The 19,439-nt window shown below is 42.1% G+C and overlaps 5 protein-coding genes and 1 long non-coding RNA gene across 9 annotated transcripts in view; 3 read left to right on the top strand and 3 right to left on the bottom strand.

The window, feature by feature from the left end:
• The first annotated feature begins 1,842 nt into the window (after window positions 1-1,842).
• Window positions 1,843-4,825, top strand: LOC143154990 (RWD domain-containing protein 4). 4 transcript variants are annotated; one of them, XR_012994293.1, is made up of 6 exons: window positions 1,843-2,030; window positions 2,201-2,310; window positions 2,387-2,582; window positions 2,655-2,850; window positions 4,324-4,441; window positions 4,572-4,825. XR_012994293.1 is itself a non-coding variant. In XM_076327171.1 (5 exons), the coding sequence occupies exons 1-4, from the start codon at window positions 1,926-1,928 to the stop codon at window positions 2,820-2,822; spliced, it is 579 nt and encodes a 192-aa protein (XP_076183286.1). In that variant the 5' UTR covers window positions 1,843-1,925; the 3' UTR covers window positions 2,823-2,850; window positions 4,324-4,526. The 4 variants fall into 4 exon arrangements, 2 of the variants coding, with proteins under 2 accessions (XP_076183286.1, XP_076183285.1); XR_012994294.1 differs by having other exon boundaries at window positions 2,655-2,857; XM_076327171.1 differs by lacking the exon at window positions 4,572-4,825 and having other exon boundaries at window positions 4,324-4,526.
• LOC143154987 (RUS family member 1) lies at window positions 2,892-5,345 on the bottom strand. Its single transcript, XM_076327158.1, has 9 exons — window positions 5,083-5,345; window positions 4,859-5,016; window positions 4,605-4,765; window positions 4,335-4,527; window positions 4,139-4,254; window positions 3,828-4,024; window positions 3,487-3,746; window positions 3,241-3,427; window positions 2,892-3,171 (listed from the first exon to the last, which is right to left on the bottom strand). The coding sequence occupies exons 1-9, from the start codon at window positions 5,204-5,206 to the stop codon at window positions 3,119-3,121; spliced, it is 1,449 nt and encodes a 482-aa protein (XP_076183273.1). The 5' UTR covers window positions 5,207-5,345; the 3' UTR covers window positions 2,892-3,118.
• A 1,329-nt stretch (window positions 5,346-6,674) lies between these two features.
• Window positions 6,675-8,701, top strand: LOC143154861 (uncharacterized). The gene is made up of 4 exons (XM_076326881.1): window positions 6,675-6,746; window positions 6,794-6,802; window positions 6,912-7,311; window positions 7,382-8,701. The coding sequence occupies exons 1-4, from the start codon at window positions 6,675-6,677 to the stop codon at window positions 7,717-7,719; spliced, it is 819 nt and encodes a 272-aa protein (XP_076182996.1). The 3' UTR covers window positions 7,720-8,701.
• A 1,425-nt stretch (window positions 8,702-10,126) lies between these two features.
• LOC143154860 (uncharacterized) overlaps window positions 10,127-19,439 on the top strand; it is a 14,997-nt gene continuing 5,684 nt past the window's right edge. Inside the window, exons 1-3 of the mRNA XM_076326880.1 lie at window positions 10,127-10,172; window positions 10,251-10,513; window positions 10,864-11,151. Coding sequence (XP_076182995.1) covers window positions 10,127-10,172; window positions 10,251-10,513; window positions 10,864-11,127 — 573 coding nt within the window. The 3' untranslated portion in view covers window positions 11,128-11,151. The remainder of the gene's footprint in view (window positions 10,173-10,250; window positions 10,514-10,863; window positions 11,152-19,439) is intronic.
• Window positions 15,364-19,261, bottom strand: LOC143143031 (uncharacterized). Its single transcript, XM_076303869.1, has 2 exons — window positions 18,862-19,261; window positions 15,364-16,355 (listed from the first exon to the last, which is right to left on the bottom strand). The coding sequence occupies exon 2, from the start codon at window positions 16,221-16,223 to the stop codon at window positions 15,765-15,767; it is 459 nt and encodes a 152-aa protein (XP_076159984.1). The 5' UTR covers window positions 16,224-16,355; window positions 18,862-19,261; the 3' UTR covers window positions 15,364-15,764.
• Window positions 19,257-19,439, bottom strand: part of LOC143143032 (uncharacterized) — a 2,366-nt gene continuing 2,183 nt past the window's right edge. Inside the window, exon 3 of the long non-coding RNA XR_012990998.1 lies at window positions 19,257-19,373. This is a non-coding gene — a long non-coding RNA (uncharacterized LOC143143032). The remainder of the gene's footprint in view (window positions 19,374-19,439) is intronic.

Genomic DNA, 19,439 nt, shown 5'->3' with positions numbered 1-19,439 from the left:
ACGCCATCTACGATTCGAAAATGGAATCTTGGTTGAAAAATATTAAAAGAGCATTAAGGTTAGAATCGTTCCAACCGTGAAGAAATATCAACGATGGTGTCTTTCGTGACTTCTTTCGAGACACTTTTATCGCTCGAGATTCGAAAAGAAGAACGTTATCGGTATCGATGACGAATCGCCCGCGAAACGAGAATGAAAAATTTCTTCGACAAGAAGCCGATGATGCGTCGTTACAGCTGGCGCATTCTTCGATTCCCGATACACCGTACCGCGATGAGGGAAATTTAAACGAAACACAAAACGGGGTCAGGAACTGATGTTCGTGTAAATGCGGGGCTGGGGTACGCCGAGTGGAAACTCGCATTAATCCGCGGCTCGCTACTCGGCTACTGTGTACTCCGTTTTTTTTTTTTTCTTTTTTTTCCCTCCCACGAGTTTTCCCCGTCGCTCTTTCGCTATCCGCTTTTCGCTTCATTTCTCTCTCGAACACGCTATAACATCGCGGTATTCACCACGATGGCATACGGCCAAGCAGACAGGTCTGTACGTTTCCTCGTGCGGCGCACTGATATCGCGGGAAATGTCTGTATCTCTACGTATGATAACTTACTGATGCCACCGATACCATAACCTCGTTTCTGTTCTTTCGCCGACTGAATTTTCAAACTTCTTTTACCCGTGTGCGTTTTGCACCGTTTCACTGGACCGAAAACTCGACGAATTCAACGCGAACACTTTCGTCGAATTCTGCTGTCTCTTACGCTCAGTGTTGTTCCAAGTGTGACCAGTAGCTACCTCTGTTTCCTTTCTTGCGGACTTCCTTTCTGAATTACAAGACAAAGAAAGAGAGACCGAAGTTGAAGTTGTAGCAGTTAGAACAGCTGTGACTTTGAAAATATTCTTAATTTCGCGGTGGTGAAATGTTCCAAACTCCATCTGTTGTCGCATCAAGCTGTAAAAACGAATGGAGATTGTTACGATATTCTCCAAGACTGGATAGGTTTGATGGAATCAAAAACGATACGCAGGGACGAGTTTTGTACGTTTACTACCTTGTTCGACTTCGGTGGTTCAATCGAAAATAGTTCCGAGAATCACCGTTCTTAAACGAAGAGGTCGCTCAGTAACCACTGATATTTTACGAGGTCGATATTTCAGATCGTACGACACCAACTGTCGTAAGATAAAACGTGTATTCGATATCTCGTCCGTGCACCACCTCCTGTAAGATGAAACGTCTATCCTATATTTCATTCGAGCATCCGATAAATTGACTATTGATTAGCTACCAATTGTAGCGACCTTTCTTGTCGGTCTATACAAGGAAATCGTAATCGATTATTGTTTCTCACTGAATATTGATCAGCAGTTGATTCGTATCTATAGGATGAAAGGTTTAAGGCAAGAGTTTACTAAAAATGCGTTACCGATGACTCCACTAGCAAATCCGGGACGAACGCTCCTTCTTCTTTCATGTAAATTTCATTTTCGCTGTTTGCCACAATAAAAATATTTCAAACGCTACATAAATAAACCTAGTTGCGCCATCTATTGTCAAGAACCGAAACTATTTCTCTACAAAGTTCAGCGTTTTACCTTTTATAGCGTTGCTGTATTTTCATTGTTCTATAGATAATCGATCCATAGATTAAACTATTATTTATTAGTTTACACAAGTATATATAATAAACTATGAATTTCATTATCTAAAAAATTTTTAATTTCAAGTTTTTGTATTTTATGTGAATTTTGATTTAAGTCTAGCTCTTATAAGCGTTCAAAATGTTAAAAAATACCGCGCATGACGAGATAGAGGCAGCACAATCGTACTTCCAACTGCATCTACCTGTTTTTCTAACCTCAACATAACGCATGAACGGTGCGCATGTAAAGAAAATTAGATTATCAACATTTCACAAAAGGAAATGAGCGATGCCGAACTTCAGGAAGAGGAAAGAGAAGTACTTCTTTCAATATACGATGGAGATCCAGCTTTTAAACAGTTGACACCTACTACCTTCCAATACAAGGTCTGTTCAGAATGATATTAAAAACTTTACCAAAATATTCAAACTGTTGTCCAAACTGTAAAGTACACCGATAACTAACGTCAATTAGGATTAAATCTTCATATTTATTTAGGTTCTACGATATTTAAGTTAGATTATACATGTATATGTAACATTGATTTTATGTACAGTTTGGGGAAGATAACACTTTGAAATCGTTTTTATTGGAAATATCATGGGGCCCAACATATCCATCGGAGAGGCCTACTATTAATATGAACACATTTTACAACAAGGATATGTAAGTCCAACTATGCTGTCCTTTGACTATTCTTGCATTCTGTTGCTTTCATTAAAGGTGAATGATTGGAATACAGTGTACAAGAGGTAAAAGACAATGTGGTGAAACTCGTGGAAGCAGAAGCAGATCAATGGTTAGGAAGTGCCATGACTTATACGTTATTTCAATCTGTCCAAGAACATTATGTGAAACTAGTGTCTGTACAACCAGACTCTGTTGCTGAAATAAATTCGCAAACTAGTCAGCTTAAACTAACAGAAGAAAAGCAACAGGTAAGAAATAACTATATTTAATACTAGATTTAATTCGAGGTGCACGAAAATGATCCAATGAATTATTTGAAGTCCGAAGATGCAACAAAGAAGCCGAAGAAGGAACATCTGAGTAAAGCCCAAAAGCGTAGGCAATGGAATAAAGCAGATGGAAAGGGTGAAAGACCACGAGGATGGGACTGGGTGGACATAGTAAAACATTTATCACAAACTGGCCCTAAACAAGAACAGGAGTCTTAGTTCAACTTCTCTCACAAATTTTGTACAGGTTAAAGGCGTGTTATATTTTTATAAATTATTGGAAATAAACTGGTTTCCATATCAGTTTTACTCTGCTATAATCACCTGTGATAAAAATTTGTAAAAAAATATTTATAAATAATTTATCTCATTGCCAACAAATAATCACAAGATATGCAAATGAAATCACTTAAATAATCAACAATTATACAATTTTATCAAGGTAAATAATATCAAGAAAAGAGCAACAATATTTTGTTTCATGTTCGTATTTTGTTTTTACCATTTTATGATTTTTATAAAAATCTCCAAGCTGCCACTGGTAACAGATTAGTTTCGGTAATCCATCCTAGAAGAAATATCTGTATAAATAAAAAAAAGTACAAAATTATTATCCGATAAAAGTAGAATTACTTACCTTTACTTTCAAGGCCACTAATAAATGCTTTGTATTCGCCAGAAATTAATAAGTTAGTAGCATAAATGCTTTCTATAGCTTTTGACGATTGCACGCCATTGTTGGAATTAGAATACTTTTTATGAAGTACATAAAGACGCATTAAGGGATACGATAGATCGCTTACTTCGGGTTTTACGAAAAGATCCTGTAAAAATACAATATCTTTAAAATGAACACAAATATAAATTGACATATTTTACTTACAAGTGGCACTTTCAAAGACATACAAATGAATAATCCACAAAGGCAAGCATGAAAATATGCTTCCAAGACATCATACGGTTGCGCATCTTTTTTAAGGCATATAAAAATAGTTCTATTCTGTACATCGATAGAAATCAAATATTTCCTATCTAAAAAGAGTTTTAACGAGAGTTCGGTGTCACTTGCTGGAATTATGTCTTTTTTTATAAGACTGGCTAGAGAAACACCCATCTTTATATTAAACCCACATATACTTATAGCTGAAAAGAAAAACCAATTAGTGAAGGCAACAATTTATAATTATCTACTTGCAATATAAAGTTAAAACCAAATGATCTTACTAGGTTTTGTGAGCAACAACACTGATTCGTTTTTGTTAACTTCCTCAGGTTCAGGAATGACTTCGTTTGTAAAATAACTTTTTATTATTAAAGCAAAACGATCTTCATTTAAAGAATTTAAACGTAGTGCTTTCACAGCCGAGTAATTTGCATATAGATGTACTACCATCAGAAAGAGATAGAGTTCCATTATGTATCTACATGCAGATTATATATGCCATAGGTTCATCAACAATACTATTACCGCATTTAATATAAGATTAGATATTATCATTGTTGGTGATAATAAATACATGTAACTAAATATTTACCGGCTATTGTGAATGATAGAGAGTATTAAAATTCCTACTAAAGATGCTACTAAATTTACACATGTCTCTTGACTTCCATCTTTGATTGAAACATCTGCCACATTATTCTGCAGTGCCTGCAATGAAAATGAGTATTCCATGTAATAAAAAAGGATCGAATGAATAATAAATAAATTTATTTTCAGGCTTTGCGTACCTGATGCTGTGTAAGCGCTGCTTTTGTTGCTCCACCAGCAACGCCAACAATTGATTTCATTGCTGTTGAAATGCACAATATTACAAGTGAATGGGAAGAGAAATAAGGTAAGAGTAATTCTATACCCATTGCTAAATTATTTAAAATGTCTGCAAAAAGTCTCCACTTTTTACACTGTCCGTCTAAATCTGCCCTAATGAATTAAAAACGAACTTTGTTTTTATTTAAATTAAATAGGACTATCAAGCTCTGGTGTATGATTTCATTTACCCATTCCACCATGCAAAAACAATACGACCGACCATTCCAGTTCCATCTTTCAATATCCATGTTATTGCTGCTGCCAGTGGAGTCGCTGCAGCTTCGCCAACACCTACCCCTTGCATAATGGAATGTGTTGTAAGAGTACCTAATATGGTACTTGCAAATGCCTAAAACAAAACACAAAATATTATAATGACATTTGTAAATAATAATATTAATGATATTTGACCCAACTTCTGTTAAGGCCTATATAAACTAACCTGTACTGTGTCCCATATTTGATAGAGAGTATAATCAGGATGAACACTGTCGGGATATCCTTGAGGTAAAAATACCTCTTTCGCAATCGATACGAAATAAGAATAAAACGACTTTGTCCTGGTCGTGTCTGACAACACTTCGGTTATCGATTGCTCGTCTTCAGGACAAAATAAACAATAGGTTAGGTGCACTAGTGACATTTAATACATCAGAAGGTTGTTACCTTTCGATTTGACGAAAAATCTGTCTTTCTCCCTCCCGTAGGACTCACTGAACATTAATCGCTCATGCATCTTGAGATTTTGATTCAATTGCACCGGGTAATGTGCATTTGTATTAACGATCATAGTCTCTGTTGCATGCACACGCGATTACACCTGCATTATCCATACGGCGAAATTCCCTACTATAGTTTACTTAAAATAATGGTTTCGTGTACAAAATTTGTTAGAAAAAATGTCAATATTTCACAAAAATAATGGGGGATATTAATCACAGTTCGATCTTTTTTTTCTACCTAATAAATTTGTCAATATTATCGTTTGGTTAAAATCAGAAAATTTTATCTTTTAATATTTAAAACACTTGTTACCGAAGTATTTCAATGTTTTTATTCTTTCAAGGTATCTGAATCTGGGAAGATTAAGGAAATATCTTCGATTATTCCATTCAGTGCAGATATGCAAATATCCAATCTTTTTTTCACATTCTTTACGTCGAATTTTACGTTCTTATATAAATTAATATTTCGTATTTTATTGTTCAAGTCCGAAATTAAACGATTCTCACGGAACTCTGCGTCCCCGCCCATGCGATTTGTTACCAAATGCTCGAAAGTTTGACATTTGTTTTCTATATTCTCTTGTAGAACTGTCTTATCTTCACACTGTTCATTTTTTAAAATATTATTTTCTTGCAACTTCTCAAACTGATTTAATGTTTTTTTTCTCTCTTTGGATTCAATTTCAACCGATTTAAACACTCCATTTTTATCGAATGAATTTTTTTCGTCATATGCACTTCCTTGTAGAAAACTTTGATTTTCCTCATTATTTGCTTGTTGCACATCTTTAAACATATTTTCATCTTTCATTCTTTTTTTATTTAATAAATCATTTTCTTCTGTTTGAAGATCAAAGTACATGCAAATATTATTCTTTGGCGTGCGTTTAGCTTTTTTATATTGGTGTAATAATTTATATTCCTTAATCTCTGGTTCAGTCTTAAAACAATTAAAAAAATTTCGTTTTCGTTTTCGTTTACGTTCTATCGTTGAATCAAACTGAGCACCTCTGGAAATTTTCTTTTCCCTTGTTTTTAGCAAATCTGTAGAAATATAATTACAATCCGTATTATTTTTTACTTGAGTTTGGGATATTACGTTCACTCGCAACTCTTCGTTTGTGGGCAAATTGTTTATTTCTGTTATATTTTTAAATGTTTCATTATCGAATTTTTCCTGTTTAATTTTATAATTGCCTACCAAATTATTATGAAATGTATCTGTACAAATCTCAAATTTTTCCGGAACCAAACGATGATCACATTTTACATCACTTCTAACGATGTCAGACTGTCTTTCATAACAGCGTGCAGACAATCCTGGATGTGTGGTCTCGAATTTTTTAGACAATTTTTTCTCGTCATTACCGTCGTCATTATTAAATGCATTAACCTCGTTTCGCAATTGCAGGGTTTTATCATTTAAAGTGGTTATCATTTTCGCAATGTCATTTAGACTTATTCTTTCATCATGGATTCGACAATAACAACGGTTTGGTCTTGCTTGTTTCGAACATGTTGACATTTTTACCGATGCCAACAAATGTTAGCAAATATTACATTTTATGGATTTCAATAAATAATTTTTCTCGTGTTTCGTTGAACGTGTCCATTATTTTTTCTGCTGAAATATAGGTTATGTCATATGTTAGCCTTATGCGGTAACTTCAATTTCCTACGTGGCTCATCTGTTATTATATTATTTCATAGCTACATATATACATAAATTCCTTGAAATACTGCAATGTACAAATTTTTTGATCAAAATAGAGTGTAACGTGTTTTGTAAAACGTATCATGTCTGAAAGATACGTGAAAGATATTTTAGAGAAACTCGAAGAAATCGAGAAACTGCACGCAAAACTTCGCAGTTTGGTGCCTCGAGTGAAAGGTCAAGAATTAGAAAATACTCCAAGTTTGAGAAATATGGAAATTAAAGATTTTATTGCGAACGAAAAGAAAGGAAGCGAAGAAAATTCTCTGCAATACAAACTAGACAATGATAGCGATTTGGACAAATCCTTAAGAAGAAACAGGGGTTCATCGATTAGCAACAAGTATCGAAGGATGAGAAACAATTCCATAAATTTCATTAGCGATCAGTGGCACGACAAGAAGGACAAATTAAAAAATTTCTTGTCAACCATAAGCGAAAGCAGCATTATATTGGGTAAAATCCAATATTAAAAGTAAACGAGCAATCCGACCGAATATAGTTACTAGTGTCTTACAATTTTCAGTGAACAGAGCTTCGCAAACGTCGGACGACGAACGACCAGAAGCAACTTCAAGACAACAGTGTGTAACAGGAAGCGAGAAAAATCAGTTTCCTTTGAGAGAGAAACAATTTCGGGAAAAAAGGAGATGCACGATTCAAGAGCTGTTAGAAAGATTATTAGAGCACTTTAATTACTCTCATGATTCTGACCTCAAGAATGGGAGCAGAGTGTCCATGCACGATCCTTCTCTAAGTAATCATAAACCACACAGAGTGCAGAAAGCGGTTCTGCTTTCGGAAGACGAAGTCGAGACATTGAGAATGATTTCTTCCGCCGTGAAAATGTTGAATCAACGATAACTAGGACAAATTCTTAGCGAAGTGTTCCAAATACAATAGAATAATATCAACGATCGCATAGAACAGTAAACACGTTTCTACGATTTACAGAAGGATGTTGTTTCAGTAATCTGTCGTGAACCAAGTTCTCCATAAAGTGTACAGAATGTAACAGAAGTGACGCGAAGAAAAAATTTAATATTGTTCTGGTTATTTTGTCTGGCAGACACGAGCTCGCGTTGTACTCTACTGCCATCTGAACCGAGCTGGCGAAAGATAACGCTGTCATGGCACTCGATGAAGTGGCTTCGACGGGAAGGAAATGTTTGAAAGAAACCTTAGAGCTCGTGAGTCGCTCGATGGGGGTACAGGAAAGGCGGGTTCCACCGGAAGTCACGCAGCTCGAACGTAACATTACGATCGCGAGTAAATCCTTCGAACAGCGCATCGCATAATTTCTGATTTCCCAACGAATGTAGCTCATTTACAAACGGAACAAAAATATGGAGGCTCTAACGTTGCCAGTTTGCCGGTTATTTTTGTAGGTTAGGATTTCCTACCTCGTTCGAGCTTCCTCAATCTCTTTCTTTGTGACTCGTAATTCTCAACGTGGTATCCCCCCCTGTATTTCATCTCTCTGTATCGTTCCCTCGAATTCGAACGTTCGTTTCCTACTTCGAAACAAGGAAGCTCCGTTGTTTCGAACACGAACGGACACGATGCAATTTTTACTGCTATTTTCTTTCCGCCTGATCGAGGCAAGAAGCACCGTGACTAATCGATCCGAATGATATTCAGTATCGTACCAGCGTTTCTCGCCGACTGTATCGACTGTTGGAGACCCTGGTAAAAAAAAAAAAGAAAAAAGAAACGAAATCTGTAACGCTATTTTCCACGAGCGTAAAAAGTGGGACTCCGGGACTGGCACGTATCCTGATCCCCGACGATGGGCTCACGGTACGTATCCGAGTGCCAGCGATGCGTTTAACGGTCCGACGTTACTTTTTTTTATTCCTGGAAAATGACGCGTGTAAGGCAAACGCACGCACGCATCGTACGTAAAATCGATTAACGTCCTTCCGGAAAAGGAAGCGGGCGAAATCTCGACGTTGGTTTCCGAAGGTTCGTGCCACGGCACCTCGCAATGCCGCGAGTACCATGAAAGGGAACGTTACGCAACGTCCGAGTGTCCCGTCGGACATTCTTAAAATATCCGATCGAGGAGATCGGTGGCGAGGCACGGTGTTGCACGATCGCCTGAAATCGAAACTTCCGGTACCGGATCGGGGGTGCGCGGACGATTCGTTCCTCGAGAAGCGACCGATAAACAAACTCCGGCCGCACTTAAGAACGGAACCGGGTAAAAGTGCGAATAAACGAGGAGAGTACCCTGCTCTCCCCGTTCCCCCCGCTTCCCAATGTCGGTGTACTCGCGCCACCGTTCCCCGTGCTTCTCCTCTGCTCGTTTTCCAGTCAACGACTTCGTCGGACGGTGTTGCACTCCTGCGCACGGGAAATATGGCGTGCCGCATACACGCACGTGGGACGCTTAGGTGGGGCTGCGCGGCGCATGCTATTCCTGTAGCAACGTCGGCTCGCAAGTAGCATAACAACGCGGCACCGTTCGATGGTGTGCGTCCCTGCGCGGCAGGCCAACTCGAGAGATAGGGTGGCGGATTGATAACGCGATCTCGTCGAATACCATGCTCGCCTATCCGCTTCCAGCTCGCGACGATTCCATGGACCGTGCGATACCGCGGTGGACGCCAGCCACGTTCCAGTTACTACTACCACCGATTCTCCAATTCACCCGATGGTAGGAGAAGAAGGATTCGAGTCGCGTTTCGCGCGTCGTGCCTCGCTTAGTTAACCTCGAGTCTCGCTCGTTTCGACGCTAATCAAGCGTCTTACCTACCTGGAGCGGTCAATTCCACGAATTACCGACGGCTGTTTCGATGACCGTTTATGGCGTGAACGGGAGGTCGGGGCACGAGGATTTTCCCCTGGTCGGTGTTCGAGAGACGGTGACGCGCACGGTTCAGGTGATCGAGTAGTCATTTCGAGGGTTGTGGGTCGCGAGGTGCCGGAGCACGGGCATATACACTCGGCCCAAACTCGTACAGGTCCAACCCGTACGCGAACGTTGTCGGTTTCGGTGGTGCGTTTGGGAGATTGTTGCCCAAGTATCCTTTAAAATTGTCTCTTTTTTTTGTCGTATCTACCTGCAAGTAATACCAAAACGAGTCCAAGTGCGGACCACTCGGATCGCTGGACCACTCGAGCGGTCCGAGGAGCGACGAATTTATCGAGGAATATTAATTTCGCCGGCACGGGGGCACGCGACTACTCGAGTCGCACGGCATTCTTTCTTCCTGGGGCTCTTCCCTTCTTTCCCATTGCCCTCTCCCCACCGTTCCACGGTTTTGTAATGCCTCTCTGTCTCTGGCACTTCCTGTGTTCCGCCACGTTCACCTGTCTGCCGGCACCTGCCTTCATAACTATCTAGGTGTACACAGTGTATAGAGCTAACCGTGTATCCTATGGGACTTCAGTTTCCCCGCTCGTTTCGCCAGCCACGGTGTGTTGCGCCTACTGCACCTTCCACCTGGAAACACATCGAGTACGCTACGCAGTCGATGTTACGCTGTCGCTCACCACGGCCGGACTATCGAGGTGTTTCCCTCGCGGTGATAACGGCCTCGCTTCGCACCGGGTGATCCTGGTGCCAGCACGCTCGTATTTAGTGTCCACAGCGAACGCCTCGTGGCTGGTACCGGGCCGTGAGAGTACGCCGCATCCTCCGTTGGATCCAAAGGTTCGAGAATCGTAACCGAATCCTTGATATCGCTCGTCTCCTTTTCCCTGTCACCCGGTACCTCGTACCGTATTTGCCTCTATCCGTGGCCCGGGGACTCTTCCAACGGGTGTACCGAAGGGATCAAAGATCGACTCCGGGTGTTTCAATGGCAGGTACACGGGATCGAGACGAGCCACCGTGGCTGTTACGATCCACGAGAGCCATTGTCCACTTTCGTGGAAGGGAATCTCGTTGGAAGGTCCCCGGGCAGATGGTTGTTCGACGTCGAAATATTATTTCTGTCGCGGAGAGGGCCGAGGTTGTTGTTTAACGGGTGACGTTTTTATTTTTCACGTTACGACGAGAAGGCGGGACGATCGTACGCGGAACGAGGTAACAACGTGAACGACGCAGAGGGTCACGGAACCTCCTTGTTACGCAGGATCGAGTGCGCTTCCAATTTCGCGATCCAACGGCCGAGAAGCTCGCGAGTTCTCCGTTGGTGCTCGAAGGACTGTTCTAGTGTCACGTTGCTTCCACCAAGTGAATCTCGCGCGAAGTGGTTCGGGCGTTCGTGTTCGGGTTCCGAACATCCACAGGCCCCCCTGAACGTTGACCTTTCGGTGCGTTAGAATGACATCGGGACATCGTGGCCGGTAAGTAGATCGATCCAACACGCTCCCGTATCGAAATTAAACGATTTCCGTAACGCGTGCGACACTTCGTTTCCGCGCGATCGAAATCGAAAGTCCGAGCTCCCTCGTCGGCGGTTCACGCGTAACGAAATGGCGATTCGAGCTCGTCGTACCTAGCAGTTTCGTTGTCTCGTTTTCGAACCAGTATAAATGGTAAAAGTAAACGCGCATTTGGATTTCAAGGTGTCGTTAGAAAAGGCCATTAAATATTCACGATCGACGGTACCGGTTGCCCACGGAAATTCCAGGGTCGCGATTTGAAAAACAAATCTCGGACATTGCTAGTCACGGCAGGTAGGAGAGCCCATTGAGACAATGGCTCGCCTCTGCCTCACGGGTGACCGTAATGGCGTCCCTTTGGCACGGATTCACACGTGCCCCGAGTTCCAGTAATTTCGCTGCCCAAGCTTTTTCGGAACAAAGTCCTGCTATCGCGTCATGTGTTTCGCGTAACAAAAGTACACGATGAATCAGGGGGATTTGTGTTCGTTTGGACGTTCCTTTTCTTTCGACGAACAACGATCAGAAAGACAACCGTTGGACAGTTTATGGTTTGTACAATCTTTTCGTAAAATATCCTAGATACCCGATGGATCCACGGGGTCGCATCGAGACAACTCGGGTATACCACATTTATAAATTCCACGCTGTTAGCAAGGACTTACAGGCGACGTGGTTTCAGCGCTATCCTCGCGCGATAGTCCTGCAACATCTCGCGTCGTTTTATTTTCTACGTACCTGGAAATCTGGACAAGTTCTTGCGCGGTGTACGTTTCATCGTTAATCACGATGTTAATATTTACATCGACACGGTGTGTTTTTGCATCGAGAGAATTACATTGTACCGTGAGTATCTAAGACCGTGCGACGTCCGATCTTTCGTTCGCTTCTTCTTTCGCGGAACTTAAATTCACACGCGGACGAAAACAGAGTGCACTTTTCTTATCGAAAATAATAGTACGTTTCATAGGGTACGACGATCCAATTACGATAGCGACTCATTATCAACGGAAAAGTTCCATTTTACCCGTCGAGTCGCGACTGGAATTCGATCCCAAGGTTCCCAGCTCCCAATTAAAAGTCGTCGAATCGTACTTATCCCCGTATTCGATTACGTTAATTACGGACTAACGAATATTGAATTACACCGGTCATTGATATCGGTTGGCGCGGTGTGCATCGAGGATGGCCGAGGCCGCTGTAAACCGGTACGGTGAATTATTAATTCGAAACAATCCGATTGACGAGGGAGAATAATGGGGACACATGCATCAGCCATTCCCCAGACTATTTACCTATTATCGCATGCAGCTGCGGCCACGTGTACGAGTTGCTTCCACGAGTCGTTTCTCGCCTACTCTGTGTCTAACGTTTCGTTTCGATGGAAAATATGCAAATACGAAAGACCAACTTCATTATTCCACGCAAGACGGGGCTCTGAGTCACTGTGGAGCTTTTTATCGCGATAATCTCTGCATCGAATTCGTCACGTTATCGTGGATAATTTTATGCGACGGTTTAAACATCACCCGAACGGATACACATACATCCGACTCATTCGAAGAGAATAATGACCACAATCGGGGAAACAAGGTCGAGGAACTCATTCGCAGACCTGCGTTATTCATTAGTTCCAGTAGACAGAGTGTCTAGGATTTATTAAAAGTCTCACCGAGTTAAAACGTAAACGAATCGTAGGATCTACCGGAAGAAATACGACGTTGTTATCAAAACCGTACCGACGATATCTAACTAGCGGAAAATATTGAAAATAATTCTCGAATGATTGGAAACTTTTCACTTCCATTATCGTTATATTATTCGTGATCCGCGATGACCCATGTGTCTATAAAAATTTCAAAGCTTCCTTGCTCGTAAATCCGTATTATCAACTCGTTTTAAGTATCCATCCCCAAAGTGCGTTCCATTTTCGAAAGAACACTTCGCACGGTCTTCGATGAAGTTAACATCGAAGCTACAGATCCCAAGACTTGCAACAATTATCCTAAAAATGGTATCGACTGCAGAACCGGGACAGTACTCGAAGTTCTCTTTTATTCGACACGGTGAACCCACCAATCACCTTTCTGTTGAAAAGAAATGATAGCAACATCGATTGGGGGGGGATGGCAAGACATTCGTTGACATTATCCTCGCAGCACGATCACGCCTACCTGATCGGCGACGATCGCGCGTGTGCATACGTGCTACGAACACTTGGTTATTTTCTCGAAGTCAACCTCGAGGCCAGGATCCCCGACTTTCTCTCATCTCCGCGCATCCATCTTAGGTGTGCAGTTGCATATGCACGGAATGCTGGCGCTGACCGATAAACAGCCGTAACGTTGAAACGGTCGGGACTGACCGATTAGCGATGCTTGTTTTTACGCACCTTTCTATGCATCGATTCGTCGAACTGGTCGCGTTTTTCAAATCGCGCGCAATTTTAGAATCGTCGGGATTCTGGGATCTTTGATTCGTCGTGAGACGAAACCGAAACGAAATTCAAGTACCGTTAGTTTCTGCATCGAGATTTCGAGTCTTTGGAGATCGCGGGAAAATTATTGAAAATAAACGTAAGAAAGATTTTCTTTTTCGATTAGGTAGCCTTTGTATAAAAATTACCTGAGAGTGATTAAAAAGACGAAAGAAAGATTTGCTTTTTCGAGTAGGTAGTTTTTGTACAAAAATTACCTAAAAATGATTAAAAAGACGAAAGAAAGATTTTCTTTCTCGATTAGGTAGCCTTTGTATAAAAATTACCTAAAAGTGATTAAAAAAAAATTAAAGAAAGATTTGCTTTCTCGATTAGTTAGCCTTTGTATAAAAATTACCTACAAATGATAAAAAAAAAACTAAAGAAAGATTTGCTTTTTCGATTACGTAGCTTTGTATAAAAATTACCTACAAATGATAAAAAAAGAACTAAAGAAAGATTTGTTTTCTCGATTAGGTAAGCTTTGCATAGAAATGACCTAAAACTGATTAAAACTAAGCAAATTTTCTTCCCCGATTCGATAACCTTGAGTAACCTTTCCCTTTCCAAGGCTAATGTATTTCGAGCAAAGTGAGACGAGAAATTAATAGATATCCTCGGAACGCAATTCAGTGACCCATTTCGTGAATCTTCCACGGATTGTTTCACAAACGAGGGAAACTCCGTGGAGAAGTGACGGTGTCAGTTGCTCGGCCACGAGACGAGAAATTAGTTCAATTCGCGTGTCGTCACGCGAACGCCAAGATCCACGAGTGGATTTACGGGAAATTGGAAATCACCGTGAATACGGAATGAACATAGAATCACGTTATTCCCATCGCTAGCACCGATGCACCGGCGTTGCAGCTGCCGTGCAGTGACAGCTGCTGCTTTTTACTCACTGCACTGGTTACTCTGGTTTCCATGTGCGGAAGACGTCGGACGCGGTATGATCGTGCCGGTCGCACGCCGCCGGCCGATAAAAACCCCATGGAAAAAAAAAAAAATAAGAAAGAAAGGGAAGCGACGCGAGCGCTGTAAAATATCCTATTACGCGATAAATAACGGCGCAATTAATTGGGATGATTCCATGATTTCACGTGCGCGCGGGGTCTCGCGACATTGAATTATCCGACGGGGCCCATGAACGTTTTAATGAAGCCGCATACATCGGCCGTACGGCATTTTGATTTATACCGGTGGATATTAATACGTATCGAGGGTTTCAATATCCACTTGAAAATTGTACAATAAGGCCACGGTTTTTAGTTACATACGGGACCATCGTAGGTGCATCGTCGTTACCGGTACTATTGCGGCCGTTAAATAGAAAATTACGTAGGCGTAGCGCGAATAAATCGCAGATTAGTTCCACGTTGCCCGACCACCGTAGTCCTTGGTTAGCAAATATTTTGATAGGAGTTGAGCACTCGCCTTCGACTAACAATTTAAACTTTTTACGAACCGAGCGTATAAACACTTTCTCGTGATGTCGTAGAGAAAAAGCACGGAGGGAAAGAGTATTCTTTGTTTTTTAAATACGAGATACACCGAGGGGGAATGAACAAAAACTGCAATGGAATTGGGATCGATTTTATGATTTCTTCGACTATTTGTTTTCGTTATTCGAGGTACAAATTATCCCGCGTAAGGGGAACATAAATTTAACGAAAACAGTATTCTTATTTCCCCTCGAATCGCTTTCAGATTACCCACTGTACTCGACTATTAATGTAAAATATTTAATTTTACGGCTTATTACGAGTAAGTGCGTCTCGCGTTCCTTAAAAAAAAGTTTTAATAAAGTCCGAGAACTCGGGGGAATGAAAAACTAGTACCTTTTGATGAATATTCGATTCGCGAGCAAAAGGGAAAAAAGAAAGGTACGCGTTAAACGTTTCGTATTGAAATATCGAGAGTGTGACATCGATGTATCGATACCGCGTTATCGATACGTCTGTGCGACAGATTCGATATATTAACGCGACCGTAATTAATATCGCGACATCGATGCATCGATGCATTATCGATTCACCGTCGTTAATGATAAATAATTAAACCCGATCGGTGTAAAGTAACAGTACTCGCGAACGTCGAATTATATCGATAAATATAGTACAACGATAATAGATCTCGATCCACAACGAGTGGAGATCCATTCTGTAAAATGATTTGGCGCATAAATCGTTCCGAAATTCGCTCTAAATAGAGGTTGAACGTATCCCAAAGGATCTCCGTTGGCCAGCCAGAAATATGCATCCGAGTTTAACACGGGTGTGGGGCACATCTGGCCGGTGATCGGCGAAAGATGCAGCCCGATGCAGGTGCATCTTTCGGCCGTGCAAGCCGTGCACCGAGATTTTGGCACGACGCTATTTCGAACTGCACGACCAGTCGCAGTTTGAAAGCGGTGTTCCTTTTTCTTTCTTTCCTTCCTTCCTTCCTTCCTTCTTTCTTTCTTTCGTTCGTTCTCTCCTTTCGTCGAAGCCAGCGGCGATTCAACATCGTTGCAAACAGATGTTCCGCACTCCTTCAAGATGTTCTCCTCGCGTTCCATCGACGCGTTCGGAATTACTATTCCGCGTACGCTCCGGGCCGGCAGCGTGACGTTGCATAATGCTCTTCTTTTCACTACGCGAAATTGCGTTATTTATGGAAATGATACACCTTCGCGAATCGAGGCGTTCGACTGTGCAGCTCCGACCAGAAGAATAAACAGAGAAAGTAGAAACAGAACGGTAATATTAAAAGCGTGTCCCGACGAGAAGTGGGGAAGAAAGCAGTGTTTTCGTAGCGAGATTACACGAAAGGTGATCGAGGAGAACACGGAGCGTATCTCTCGCGAAACGAAGGTATCCGGTTTATCGAACGGAGTTAGTAGATCGCGAGTAGGTACATAAGTTCGATATTTTTCCTTTTGCGAAATTTACCGGCGCAATATTTCCCCGAATGGGTCTTCCCTGTCCTCGTAAAACGGTTATAAATAATCGCGTCGGTTTTATTATAAAATACTGGATGTAACTGCATCGTTTGTCAGCGAAACGAACGCGCGTTGAATTAACTGTTGTTTTATGCGAATAGCTGACGCACTTGCAGCACGAAAGGATGTATCCGAGAAGGCTGCTCGGGAGGTTGAGACACAAGATGAACTCGTGCCTATCCTTTCACTTGGCCGTTTTGTGATACGAACCTCCCTGCTTGCGAATGCACTCACGTGAGTGTGTGTATCCGTTTATCCGTAAGGCCGATTACACAACCATGCGAATACAGGGTATCCCATTTACGTGGAATTCTAACGACTCTTCCGAAACGGCATCGAACGAGAGACTCGCGGTATCGGATCGATGCGCTCCGACAAATAAAGTACTCGACGTCGACCGAAAATAGTGTTAAATTACACTACCCCGTATAGATAATTATCTCTACCTTACCGGGACGGTGCTCGACACAATGGCGGAAGATCATTATTGCCCGATATCATTCGTGTCGCGAGCAAACCGAAAACAAAGCTACATCGTTCTTCATTATTGGATACTCTGTCCTGTTTCTACGATTTATGAAATTTTATTAAATTTACAAAGCTAGAGTTTCATCGCCTCGGTTCTTCTACAAAATACCCAACCGGTCCGACGACATCGCGTTAAAATTATTTCGTGGAAACCGTTCTGGCGAATAAATTTGTGAAAACGCGACCGTGTAAGTGTTTCGACCACCGAAAGAAATTTATTTCCACGTTGGCGGGACCGTGGTGAATTCCTCGCGAAGGGGGCAGAGAAATTCGAGTACCACTCGCGGATACGAGTAACACCGACTATCACCGAGCGGACAAGTTTCCCGCGTAATCGAGAGACGGCGAGTCGCGGCTGAAAACAATTTGTTGAGAATTCTACTCCGGCGACGTGGTCGTTCCCGCTTTCGTGTTAATCGCGCGGCTCGAGCGGAATGCATAGATTCCACGACAAACTTGAACCTTCCTCGTGGAGGCGGCCGTCGAGATTTATCGTAGTCACGAACGTGGGAGAGAGAGAGCGAAGAATTTCGCGAACGATTTCATGTAAAATCCCGCCACGGAAAAGGTCGTGTTTCGTAACGATGCCTTCATGCAGGCCACGATGTAATTGCGCCAGATAACCGTACACTCTCTCGAAATCGGTCGTAATGGTTCCGACTTCCGGTCCCAAGCGCGATCGACCTCCTGCCACGGGCATTTGCCCACGTTGGATACCAACGACCGGTTAATTAAAAAGTGCATCGCTCGGATGCACTCCGACATCCCTTCTCTCTCTCTCTCTCTTTCACGTGGAACGATTGATGCACCGCTAACGATGTAATAAGCGCATTAACGTCATCGGCGATTTTCCACGCGACGCGGAATAAGTTGCGCGTTCCGCGAGCGCGATTTGTCCCCGTGTTCGACGAAACGAGCGAACCGCGAGCGTCGATTTTAATGCGCACGCGATCGCGAACCGAAGCGCTCGGTTAACGCTCGTTATACGGCTTTTGATAATTGTTAAATCGACGCGCGGACACTTTTCAGACGGGAGTAATAATTTCATTAGCGACCGTGTTAAAATTGTTAGTGAATATCGGATAATGGAACTCACTAATCACCGTCGAAGGTTACTCGGGGTTATTATTTTCCTTCCGCGGACGCGGAATTGTCGTCCCACGGTCTCGCAACGATGTTCGAATATCGAGATATCGTTGGGTCGGGAGTTTCGTACGAATATGTTCGCGGATCGACGATGCAATTTCATCGCGTTGGATTTCGCATCGGAATCATTGAACCATTGTTGCGTACACCGGGACGCGGCTGCGAGCTTAACCTTTGCCACTGCTAAACAAAGTACTTAAGTTCATTAAAGCCCCTTGATGAGAAAATTCAATTGAGTTAATTGAGGGTGACTGAAGACGGTCCCGTGGCTTCTATTGTAAATTCGTGCGTTAAAAAGGGGCTGCGGTTAATTCGAAACGAACCCGACGTTCATGGGAAACGCGGTCACAGGAAACGCGATCTAAATATCGCGTTGGGCGAGAAGTGGGGAATGGTGAAAATTCTTTTGTCAATTATTCGGTGATCTGTAACGACAATAACGAGAATCGCAACGTGGAAGAACGTTTTCGTGTATCCGTTTGATGTTCGAATCGTGTTAAAACTTTCTGGATGGGATACGTGATCGCGAGATTGCACCCACCTTGCTAATAATAGATCGCAATCTCTAACAGCTAGAATGCAAATCGCAACGTGGAGGAATGCTTTCGTGTAACCAATGGTGTTCGAATCCTGTCAAAACTTTCTGGATAGGATACACGGTCACGTGGATCCAAAAAGATTACCCTCACTTTGCTAATAATAGATTGCAATCTGTAACAGCAAGAATGCAAATTGCAACATAGAAGAAGGCTTTTGTGTTCAAATCTTGCCTGTTCAAATCTCACTAATGGTGTCCAAATCCTGTCAAAACTTTCTGGATGGGATACATAACCACGTGGATCCAGAAAGATTACCCTCGCCTTGTTAATAATAGATTGCAATCTCTAACAGCAAGAATGCAAATTGCAACATGGAAGAACGTTTTCGGGTTCAAATCTTGCCTGTTAAGATCTCACCAATGGTGTCCAAATCTTGCCAAAACTTTCTGAATGGGATATACGGTCACGTGGATCCAAAAAGATTACCCTCACTTTGCTAATAATAGATTGCAATCTGTAACAGCAAGAATGCAAAATTGCAACATGGAAGAACGTTTTTGTGTTCAAATCTTGCCGGTTA

This window comes from Ptiloglossa arizonensis, chromosome 2 (genome assembly GCF_051014685.1).
Source record: "Ptiloglossa arizonensis isolate GNS036 chromosome 2, iyPtiAriz1_principal, whole genome shotgun sequence".
Taxonomy (NCBI): Eukaryota; Metazoa; Arthropoda; class Insecta; order Hymenoptera; family Colletidae; genus Ptiloglossa; species Ptiloglossa arizonensis.
Note: the sequence above shows the minus strand (reverse complement) of the source record. Positions and strands in the feature narration are given on the sequence as shown.

Bases quoted from the DNA above. Each gene is read 5' to 3' on its own strand.
- LOC143154987 (XM_076327158.1), bottom strand. From the start codon at position 5,206: ATGATCGTTAATACAAATGCACATTACCCGGTGCAATTGAATCAAAAT. The intron at 5,017-5,082 runs GTAACAACCTTC...TTTGTCCTGAAG, and splicing joins ATTTTTCGTCAAATCGAAAG to ACGAGCAATCGATAACCGAA. The intron at 3,172-3,240 runs GTAAGTAATTCT...TATTTCTTCTAG, and splicing joins TAGTGGCCTTGAAAGTAAAG to GATGGATTACCGAAACTAAT.
- LOC143154990 (XM_076327171.1), top strand. From the start codon at position 1,926: ATGAGCGATGCCGAACTTCAGGAAGAGGAAAGAGAAGTACTTCTTTCA. The intron at 2,031-2,200 runs GTCTGTTCAGAA...TTTTATGTACAG, and splicing joins CTACTACCTTCCAATACAAG to TTTGGGGAAGATAACACTTT. The intron at 2,583-2,654 runs GTAAGAAATAAC...AATTATTTGAAG, and splicing joins TAACAGAAGAAAAGCAACAG to TCCGAAGATGCAACAAAGAA.
- LOC143154861 (XM_076326881.1), top strand. From the start codon at position 6,675: ATGCCAACAAATGTTAGCAAATATTACATTTTATGGATTTCAATAAAT. The intron at 7,312-7,381 runs GTAAAATCCAAT...TACAATTTTCAG, and splicing joins CGAAAGCAGCATTATATTGG to TGAACAGAGCTTCGCAAACG.
- LOC143143031 (XM_076303869.1), bottom strand. From the start codon at position 16,223: ATGGAACGCGAGGAGAACATCTTGAAGGAGTGCGGAACATCTGTTTGC.